Genomic DNA, 11,667 nt, shown 5'->3' on the forward strand with positions numbered 1-11,667 from the left:
GGAACGAAGGCCGGCCTGTTTCCATAATTAGCACACCGTTTTATTAGTATATTTAGCTTTGTGACGTACAGCTCAGGAGGAAACGGAAAACAAATCAACAAACTTAAATAGTCACAAATCTTTCAAGTCCAGAAACATTTCAGCTTCAGCAATGACATCACACAAAGTAAAGTTTCTTCTTTTAAACCACTGATCTTTTTCCCCATCATGGACCAGAGTGATATGTTCTCATTTCTGGGTAAAACAAACCTCTCCCAGGCAGTGAACAGAAAAAAAAACACCCCAGTTCTTCTCTTTTTTTTTACCCTTCTTGTATGTTAAGACCAAAATTCAAGCGCAGGTACTGGAAAAAAACGTTTCCACTGGTAAATATATTAAACAATAAATATAAAAAGAACTTTTGATATAATTTATATGGTATCAAAGAAGAGGCAGGGAAATGGGCCTTCAGTGGGGTTTGTTTTTACAAAAACATGTTTTCCTGAGGTTGAGTTTTTCTTTAAGTTCTGCTAAATACACTAAAAGACCCGACACTCGCGGTCTGTAATGGCTTATCATTCGCTGAGGAGCTGGTCCTCTCCTCTGGACTCGGTTACGCCAGCGGAGGGTCTCTGTGATTCTGTGCCCACAATCGGAGACAGACAAACCAACCAACCCACGTTTCAACCCCAGCCAGAACCGCGACGCCGCGCTGACATCACCGCTTAAAATGCTAACGTCTCAGAAACAGTCGCCTTTCCCTTCGCTGTAAAGGACGGACAGAGATGAACGGAGGAGGGAAGCAAACAAAAAAAAAACGCAAAGAAGATCAAGCCAGGGAGATCCGCAAAAATCTGTACATGTAAACATCACACTTCCACTGAGTCAAATGAGGGAAATACAGGTTTCACATTGGTTTTACTGCCTGGCAGAAGAAAGCAGGACAATAGAAAACGGTGTTGGCCGTTTGCCGGTACAAAGTGAGGAGGAGAAAGAAAAACGTTCGGCCTCCAAAAACAGGCTGAGAGGATTCTTTAAATGCTCGCCTGTTGACAGACCTGAAGCGGCATCACGTTCTTTATCCCGGCCCAAAGGGATGTGTTCACGTTTCCGGCTGCTTGGTTCATCTCTGACGCTCAAAACTACTTTAGATTCATTATTTCCAATAATCGGAACCAAAAGTTTCATCATTAATTTCAGCTGATTGTTGGGTTTTCCTGGATGATAGAAGCTGTGCATTTATAGTCACATAAGTTGTTGGCAAGCAAAATTTTACTAGTAAATGTGTTTTCTCTCTCAGACTTTCTTTACACTGGCTGACGATCATATTTGGACAAAATACTTTCAAGAAGTGTTTACCGGATCTTAGCAGGGTGTTGAATATGCCAAATATCTAATATTTATTAGATTTTTAGCATCTTGTTGAGAACTTCAGGGTCTTGGGAGGGTCCTGGTGCTTTGGGTCTTGTTGCAGTCTTAGTGACGTCTTGTTGAGGACTTTAGGGTCCAACAGGGTGTTCGTAAGGTCTTCTTGGTCTTAGCAAAGTCTTTAGGGTCTTGATAAAGTCTTACTGAGATTTGTGGCATCTTGATTAGGACTTTAATAACCAACAAGGGTTGTGGTGATGTATCTAGAGTCTCTAGCATCTTGTGGAAGAGTTTAGACTTAGCAGGGTTTTTGAAAGGTCTTTAAGGTCTTGGTAAAGTCTTACTGCGATTCGCAGCACATGCTTGAGGTCTTTATGTTCTTAGTAAGGTCTTGGCAATGTCTTTAGGGTTTGGTAAAGTCCTAGTGAGATCTTCAGCCTCTTGTGGAGGGTTTTAGGGTCTTAGCAGTGTTTTGGCGCCATCGTTTGGTGAATATTAAGGACGAACTGGGTTACTCATTTCATGTGATGGAGCATTTAGGGTCATAAAGGATTTTGACGATGGGACAATAGAAAAGGCCCGTCTTGACTGCCTGATTTTCCAAATTTTGCTCCATTCAGTCGCATTTTAACAGGCTCAGAAGTTCATGCAGAGCAAAGTCAGTCGGTTTGGCTCGAGTTATTTTAACGTCTGATAAAGGACATGATGCCGGTCAGGCCCGTGTTGGGAATGTCCTGTGTTGGATCTGAGAGTTGGGGGGGTAAAATACCTTGTACCACCCTACAAAATATACTTAAAGAATAAAAACCCTTATAACAAAAGTTGTATTAAAAAGTAAAAATGCAATAGAAATGTGTTGGCTGTTTGCCACCTGGAGGAAACGCTTCGATTATGGCTCCACCTTTCTATCGATTGTCCTTTGCTGTCATTTATGTTGTATTTAACACAGTTTGTTGGTGTTTTAGTTATTATTATAATTTCTGATTGGAGAGGTGGGGGTGCAGTACTGTGGATGTCTGGTTTAGCGGTGAACTGCTTGGTTCTCAGACCTACATTTGCTCTCCTGGTGAGTTTCTGAAGGGTTTTAAGCTCCAGCAAACGTCTGGTGGTTTGTGCCCATGGTAGCACAAACCACCAGACGTGGTGGTCAAAGGACGCATGTCCCCGTCCTTTGATTGAGGACGGGGACATGCAGTTGCAGGAGAACTTTATCCTGACCATCATTTACCCTGCAGACATGGACTAAAACAAAACAAATATCCTCCCACCTACAATCCCCAACCATGCGTCAATAAATACCAGGCCAGCTCAGCTGAACCTTATTCTCCTTTTAGGCCCAGAAAGCAAGAGTTTGTTATGGAAACAACCCGTGATGGCAGTAGCATCATGGGGGCTGATCGTTTGCCATGTACATCTCCATCTAATGTCCAACTTTTCTTCAGTATCAAATTCTTCATCCAGTGTAAATAAGCAGCAAAATATTTATCCAATTACTCTGTTCCAAGTGTGACCATCAAGTTACGCAAAAATCCTTTAAATATGTACCATCAAACGCACTGAAATTTAGCTATTCATGTCTTCTGCAAACCTAATGAAAAGCATTTGCAGTGCAACGTGTCTGAACTAAAGTCGTGCTTCTGTCTTGCTCTCCATCCGTCCAACCTGGTCTTACTTTAGCAAATTTTTCGAGAGAGGTCCACATCCCGGACGAGCCCCCAACTGTTTCTCTCTCGTGTTTTCCAATCAGCAATAAGAGCGCTGAAACAGATTCCTCCTTTCTTGTGAAAATAATCATTTTAAATTCTACATAAAGGAGGTCGAAATTAAGTTTTTACTGTCGCTGCTTGCAGCCTGTCACATGAAAGGAAAGAAAAGGCAAACGTATTCTGATTATCAAAAGCATTTCAAAAAACAACATGCATGTCCTCACACAATCATAGGCCTCCCCTTTAACACCACAGATCACCAATGTTTGGCTCACTGTGCAATTGAGTGAAAAGTTCAGCTGCAGCTGAAAGCATCTCTTGCAAACTTCAACAATCTCCAACAACGTCTAAACCAAAAAATAAACTCAGGTTAGCATGTGAAAACTTAAGTGGCTTGTTGCTAATGTTGCAAATTATTCCAAAAGAATCATTTTTAGAAGATCTGACCAAGTATATTTGGGCAGAAGAAGCTGAAACAGCATCTCTTTTATGGCTTAATCAAACATGAGTTAATCGATTAGCTTAAGATGCTTTGAAAAAGAGCCTGTTTCCCACTTTAGCTAACCAAGCAGCTGCAGCCTCAAAGGTAATGAAACTCACTGAAACAGCTGCTACCAACACCCAGGAATGGTCCAAATTAGACATCATTTGGTCCGCATGCAGCCCAGCGATGGGGAAGCGGCGCCATCTTGAGAGGAATGACTAGAAGCTTTGCAGACTTCACAGATTTTGGCTTAGACCAAGGTAAACATTTGTTTTGTGCAACAGACTCATGGCTATGTTATTATGTCCCTTTGTTGCATTTATAACTTTTTTTTTTTACAATCCCAACAAGCATTTTAAAATCAAAACATCATCAGAACCAGTTTCTTATTGGCAGAATTGGACAAAGACTGGTTTAAAGAAAGCACTGGTACTGGTTTGGTGGGAATCCAAACCTTGATAGTTACCAGATGTTGCAACCAAAGTGAATCCTAAAAAGCAAACAGCCGAAGCCTCAACCAGAATCCTACACTCTTGATTCAAGGTGATGCTTTTGCATATTTTTTGAGAGGATCACATCCCGGACGAGCCCCCAAATGTCTCCTTCACTTGTTTTCCATTCAGAGTTTTGTCTGTTTTAGACGTCCCTACTAGTTACAAACCAAACCAATGTTTTTATCCCCATCTCTGATCTATCTGTTGACCAATTCATGTCCAAATCAGATCTTTCCGCTCAGGCGTGAGCCGTTTATAATAAATGTTTTGGTCGTCAGGAATCTGAAGGTGTAATTCCGCTCCAGCACATCCCTTACCGCACCCCTGGGGGACGGAAATACTGAAGTAATAAGAAAACAAGGCAAAACAACAGATTCACAGTTAGAAAGTCACAAAGACGACATGGAGAAAGCCCTATGAAGCAACAAAGAGGCGGCCAGCCGGTGTGAGACGGAGGAGCGAAGCTAACAGAGTCCCGGTGGTTCGGTTGCGGTTCGCGGTCGAGGCAGCAGGAAGTCGGTCGGTCGGCCGGGTTGAGGTTTCAGGTCTGTGGCAGAAGGTCCGGTTTCTCAATAGCAGCAGCGACATGAAAGTTCATATAATTATCATAGTAGTAATAATAATAACAATAATAATAACAGTAACAACAATAGTAATGGCCATTTCAGAGTTTAAAAAGACAAAACACAGAGAGAGAGAGGAGTCCTCATCTGGAGACCAAGACGAGGACGTTTAGGTCCATGAGATGGAGAGGACGGGAAGGAGGAGGTATACTTAACCCAAAGATGCTGAGGTGTACGTTTGTAAAGAGAGGAGACACACCTCCCACTCCATCCCCTCTGCACACACACACACACACACACACACACACACACACACACACACACACACACACACACACACACACACACACACACACACACACGCCACACACACACACACAACTTAAGGACAAAACTATCACACTCCCGCCGGCTTCAGCTCCGACTCTTCAAGTTTTCAAGATAAACTGGTTATTTACAGCAGCACGCCAACAAACCCGCGCAGAGAAAAGGAAAAGTTCAGAGGTCAGCGAGTCGTTGAAATGCTTCATTTCTGCAGTGGGGGAGTCGGAGTAAACTGGTTTCCGTTTGGGAATGTCGAGGACCCGAAAGCCGAGTCGGCAGGTGTGATCTGAGGTAATTCCTGGTGCTCAAAAAGAAAAATGGATGCATAAAGTAAGCAGCGAGTTGCTTCCTGGGTAAAAACAGTGAGAGTCGGGAGGTTAGAGGAGAGAAAAGTGCTGTAGGACAGAGAGCAAGTAGTATGTACAAGCTAGCAAAACAACGGACAACACAAATCTGTCGCTTCCCCTTTAAATTAAAGACGTCTCCAGTTTCAGTGCCGCGCTTTTAGATCAGTCAATTCAACAACACTGCAAAAAAAACATAAACTCTCACCAAGTATTTCCATCTAGTTTTTAATCCAAATATCTTGGCGCACTTTAAATAAGACAAAACTAACTTAGAAGTAACTTTTCAGCAAGACACAGGAGCTTGTTGCAAGTCATTATTTCCTTCATATTAAGAAAAGTGCTGGTTCCACTGGCAGATTATTTCACTTATTACAGAATCAAAGGGCCCTGCGCCGTCACCTAGCAACGCCAGCAACGCCCAGCCCGTCACCTAGCAACGCCAGCCACGCCCAGCCCGTTACCTAGCAACGCCAGCCACGCCCAGCCCGTTACCTAGCAACGCCCTGCGTCGTCACCTAGCAATGCCAGTCACGCCCAGCCCGTCACCTAGCAACGCCAGCCACGCCCAGCCCGTTACCTAGCAACGCCAGCAACGCCCAGCCCGTTACCTAGCAACGCCCTGCGCTGTCACCTAGCAATGCCAGCCACGCCCAGCCCGTCACCTAGCAACGCCAGCCACGCCCAGCCCGTTACCTAGCAACGCCAGCAACGCCCTGCGCCGTCACCTAGCAACGCCAGCCACGCCCAGCCCGTTACCTAGCAACGCCCTGCGCCGTCACCTAGCAACGCCAACCACGCCCAGCCCGTTACCTAGCAACGCCAGCAACGCCCTGCGCCGTCACCTAGCAACGCCAGCCACGCCCAGCCCGTCACCTAGCAACGCCAGCCACGCCCAGCCCGTCACCTAGCAACGCCAGCCACGCCCTGCGCCGTCACCTAGCAACGCCCTGCGCCGTCACCTAGCAACGCCAGCCACGCCCAGCCCGTCACCTAGCAACGCCAGCCACGCCCTGCGCCGTCACCTAGCAACGCCAGCCACGCCCTGCGCCGTCACCTAGCAACGCCAGCCACGCCCAGCCCATCACCTAGCAACGCCAGCCACGCCCAGCCCGTCACCTAGCAACCAAATTCTAATTCTACTGGCAGATTGTTTCACTTTTAACACGGAAAACATCTCCTGCTATCAGTGAGATAATCTGCCAGTGGAACAGACGCTTTTATCACTATTAAAGAAATATTTACTTTAAACAAGCTCCTATTTCTTGTTGATAGTTAGCTTTGTTTTATTTTAAGCGCTCTAATATATTTGCACAAGAAACTAGACTAAAAATGCTCAGAAAGATTTTGTGTCTTTTGCAGTGAAGCAAAGAAACAAACAAAATAAATCAAACGTCCATCAGGGACTCATCAGATATTAGTTTAAACTGTTCAGTTTTCAACAAATTCACTGGAAAATAATGATAATAATAATAATGATAATAATAATAAAGCACTTCTCTATTTAATCTGGACAGTACCATCAGTTTTCCTCTCCGGCTGATTGTGAGGCGCTTCCAGACAGGAGAGGACGGGATTTTCTGGAGTCCAAACTTTCTGCTCCGTGTTTTCCTCAAAACAAAACCAAAAAAATAAAAATAAAAAACTTATTTCCCACATGCAGAGTCGGTTCCGTTTAGATGTGGGGAGACCGTTTCTGTTTTTATTCCACTGAATCCGAATCACAGGTGGGACGACAGTAGAGGAGGTCTGGAGTTCATCACAGGCGAAGCAGACACTAAAGCATTACGTGAGGTGTGTGTGTGTGTGTGTGTGTGTGTGTGTGTGTGTGTGTGTGTGTGTGTGTCGTCTCCCACGGTTTCCCTCAGTTCTGCTGCAGGATGAGGTTTTCCAGCTCGTCGGCTGAGCGAAGCAGGAAGGCCGCCGACTCCCTGTAGCCGGCGATCAGCTGGCGCACGGCCGTGATCTCTGGTTGGCTGAGCTGTGTGGATGCCCCGCCCCCTCCGCCGCCGCCGCCGCCGCTGCGCCCGCTGAGGTTGTTGGTGGTGGTGGAAGAGGAGCAGTTGGTGATGTTGGCGGAGGAGAGCGACTTCATGCTGAGGTCTGTGGGACCTGGAGGAGACGGTGGACATGTTGTGCTGCTGTCAGGTTGTAATGCAAGGCTGCTACCACAAGGTGGCAGCATTACTACTGAAAACAGGGAAATTATTTCAATTCACTGCCTGTTTTCAGCCGTCAGGCGGGACAATCTGCTGCCAACTCCATGAGTTTGATCCATGAGTTTGATCAGTTATTGCTGAAACATTGTGTGACTGCAGTTTGCCTTTTAGCAGCAAACATGGAGGAAAAACGCTCAGAGGAAACATCATGTGAACCAAGTGAAGCTAAAACCTCCACATGACAAGTTCTGCTAGAAAATAAGGTCAGAAAAGGTTTTTATTTTAAAAGCAGAATGTAGTTATTTAGTTATGGCTTAGAGTCTGTTGTTCCTTTAGCAAATGGTCCTTTTTTAGTCCGTTTATTCCAATTAACGATTAATTGATTACTAAATAACCTGACGATTAATCCCATTAGTTGTTTCATTCCTAGTTTTCTATATTCTCCATTTTAATCGATTATTGTATTTTTTTGACAATTATTTCAGTAATCGATTCGCTATTAATCTAATTGTTTCAGCCTTAGTTTTATTTGATGTATTCCATTTAACAATCAATCACTAAATTAGTTGATTATTCTCACAATTAATCCAATAAATAGCTTCAGCTCCAGGTTTTCTCTGTATTCTCCATTTAACGATTAATCGATTATAACTTGATTAACCCGATTGATCACTGAAGCACAGTGATGCTGTTTTTCCTACTCTCCGCTGCTCCATCACAGATGATTCTGGATTATTTGGGTCCAGATGGCACTAAAACTCCAGACTAATAATAATCAATAATCGATTAATCACGATTAATCACTTCAGTGATGTGTAACCCAGTTTCAGACATGGAATCCCATCATCCTCATCGTCCTCCCAGCTTCGTCTCTCGCTCACCGTTGCTCTGAGTGGCGGCGCCGGTCGTCAGGGAGACGGGGTGCTGAATGGCGGCGCTCAGGCCCGGGTAACCACGGTAACCGTAGCTGAGGCCGGCCCCGTTGATGTAGAGCTGCGAGTCCTGGGAGGGGAAGGCTGATGCAGCCAAGGAGTAGGCAGAGTGAGCGAGGGACACGGGGTCCCTCAGGGCGGCGCCGCCGGACGGCTTTTCCAGGCTCACCTGCTCATCCTGACACAGGGAATTATGGGAAATATGGGAGTTTATTAATGAAAACAAAGCAGGATGCAGACAGAGAGCGGTCATCATCTGACACTGAAGACAGCTGAGCGCCATCTGGTGGCGGATAAAGTCTGCGCCGCTTTGATTACATCATATTTACACATTTTACTGTTTTAGAGAGAAAAATTACAGCAAAAATTAAAAATGTTTACAATCCAAAAAAAACCTTAATAAAGACAAAAACAGGATAAAATTTAAAATAATTTTCTTTATATTAACTAGAAACAATAAAAACCTCTTAATAGCAGCAGCAGCAGCAGTAATTATAATAATATTTAAAATATAAAATCACATATTATAAAAGAAATAATTTCCCTTTGGTATCAAATTAGTTTTTGAATTAAATATAAATTAGAAACTATAAAACATTTTAAAATAATTTCACTATTATCATTATTATTATTGTTAACGATGCACAGAAAATAGAAAATATTGGATCTTTTACTAATAATATTAAATTTGGAAAGTCGTATAGAACATTTAAAAATAAATAACTTTACTATAAAGTATTGAAACTATGTTGATAATAATAATTAAACAAAATAACTATAATAAGTAGAATTTTTTTTATTAATTATAAAATAAAAACAAAAACAGGACAAGATGAAATATTTTAAAATAAATTACTTTAAATCAACCAGAATCTGTAAAATTTTAACCCTAAACTTTTTATGGAGACTAAATAAAAACTTGTCCATTTGTGCTGCTGAGTTACTGAGTTAATGACGCTCTAATCCAGATTTGTTCTGACGGTTAATGACGCTCTAATCCAGATTGTTCTGAAGGTTAATGCCGCTCTAATCCAGATTTAGTCTGATGGTTAATGACGCTCTAATCCAGATTTGTTCTGATGGTTAATGACGCTCTAATCCAGATTTGTTCTGGTGGTTAATGACGCTCTAATCCAGATTTGTTCTGATGGTTAATGACGCTCTAATCCAGATTTGTTCTGGTGGTTAATGACGCTCTAATCCAGATTTGTTCTGGTGGTTAATGACGCTCTAATCCAGATTTAGTCTGATGGTTAATGACGCTCTAATCCAGATTTGTTCTGGTGGTTAATGACGCTCTAATCCAGATTTGTTCTGATGGTTAATGACGCTCTAATCCAGATTGTCTGATGGTTAATGACGCTCTAATCCAGATTTGTTCTGACGGTTAATGCCGCTCTAATCCAGATTTATTCTGACGGTTAATGACGCTCTAATCCAGATTTAGTCTGATGGTTAATGATGCTCTAATCCAGATCGTGTCTGATGGTTAATGACGCTCTAATCCAGATTTGTTCTGACGGTTAATGACGCTCTAATCCAGATTTAGTCTGATGGTTAATGACGCTCTAATCCAGATTGTTCTGATGGTTAATGACGCTCTAATCCAGATTTGTTCTGATGGTTAATGACGCTCTAATCCAGATTTGTTCTGGTGGTTAATGACGCTCTAATCCAGATTTGTTCTGATGGTTAATGACGCTCTAATCCAGATTTAGTCTGATGGTTAATGACGCTCTAATCCAGATTTGTTCTGATGGTTAATGACGCTCTAATCCAGATTTATTCTGATGGTTAATGACGCTCTAATCCAGATTGTTCTGGTGGTTAATGACGCTCTAATCCAGATTTGTTCTGGTGGTTAATGACGCTCTAATCCAGATTTGTTCTGGTGGTTAATGACGCTCTAATCCAGATTGTTCTGATGGTTAATGACGCTCTAATCCAGATTTGTTCTGATGGTTAATGACGCTCTAATCCAGATTTGTTCTGACGGTTAATGACGCTCTAATCCAGATTTATTCTGATGGTTAATGACGCTCTAATCCAGATTGTTCTGATGGTTAATGACGCTCTAATCCAGATTTGTTCTGATGGTTAATGACGCTCTAATCCAGATTTGTTCTGACGGTTAATGACGCTCTAATCCAGATTTGTTCTGGTGGTTAATGACGCTCTAATCCAGATTTGTTCTGATGGTTAATGACGCTCTAATCCAGATTTGTTCTGGTGGTTAATGACGCTCTAATCCAGATTTAGTCTGATGGTTAATGACGCTCTAATCCAGATTTGTTCTGATGGTTAATGACGCTCTAATCCAGATTTGTTCTGATGGTTAATGACGCTCTAATCCAGATTTGTTCTGGTGGTTAATGACGCTCTAATCCAGATTTGTTCTGGTGGTTAATGACGCTCTAATCCAGATTTGTTCTGGTGGTTAATGACGCTCTAATCCAGATTTGTTCTGATGGTTAATGACGCTCTAATCCAGATTTGTTCTGATGGTTAATGACGCTCTAATCCAGATTTGTTCTGGTGGTTAATGACGCTCTAATCCAGATTTGTTCTGATGGTTAATGACGCTCTAATCCAGATTTGTTCTGGTGGTTAATGACGCTCTAATCCAGATTTGTTCTGGTGGTTAATGACGCTCTAATCCAGATTTATTCTGATGGTTAATGACGCTCTAATCCAGATTTGTTCTGATGGTTAATGACGCTCTAATCCAGATTTGTTCTGATGGTTAATGACGCTCTAATCCAGATCATGTCTGATGGTTAATGACGCTCTAATCCAGATTTGTTCTGGTGGTTAATGACGCTCTAATCCAGATTTGTTCTGATGGTTAATGACGCTCTAATCCAGATTTGTTCTGATGGTTAATGACGCTCTAATCCAGATTTGTTCTGATGGTTAATGACGCTCTAATCCAGATTTGTTCTGATGGTTAATGACGCTCTAATCCAGATTGTTCTGATGGTTAATGACGCTCTAATCCAGATTTGTTCTGATGGTTAATGACGCTCTAATCCAGATTTGTTCTGATGGTTAATGACGCTCTAATCCAGATTTGTTCTGATGGTTAATGACGCTCTAATCCAGATTGTTCTGATGGTTAATGACGCTCTAATCCAGATTTGTTCTGATGGTTAATGACGCTCTAATCCAGATTTGTTCTGATGGTTAATGACGCTCTAATCCAGATTTGTTCTGATGGTTAATGACGCTCTAATCCAGATTTGTTCTGACGGTTAATGATGCTCTAATCCAGATTTGTTCTGGTGGTTAATGACGCTCTAATCCAGATTTGTTCT

At 42.6% G+C, this 11,667-nt stretch overlaps 1 protein-coding gene across 1 annotated transcript; it reads right to left on the reverse strand.

Annotated features, from left to right (window-relative positions):
* Positions 1-18: 18 nt before the first annotated feature.
* LOC145552311 (nucleolar protein 4-like) lies at positions 19-8,651 on the reverse strand. Its single transcript, XM_081609343.1, has 2 exons — positions 8,303-8,651; positions 19-7,374 (listed from the first exon to the last, which is right to left on the reverse strand). Exons 1-2 carry the CDS (start codon positions 8,634-8,636, stop codon positions 7,127-7,129), a joined length of 582 nt encoding a protein of 193 aa, XP_081465469.1. The 5' UTR covers positions 8,637-8,651; the 3' UTR covers positions 19-7,126.
* Positions 8,652-11,667: the final 3,016 nt, after the last annotated feature.

The sequence above is a fragment of the Poecilia reticulata genome, chromosome 7, assembly GCF_904066995.2.
Source record: "Poecilia reticulata chromosome 7, P_reticulata-male-v2, whole genome shotgun sequence".
In the NCBI taxonomy this organism is placed as follows: domain Eukaryota; kingdom Metazoa; phylum Chordata; class Actinopteri; order Cyprinodontiformes; family Poeciliidae; genus Poecilia; species Poecilia reticulata.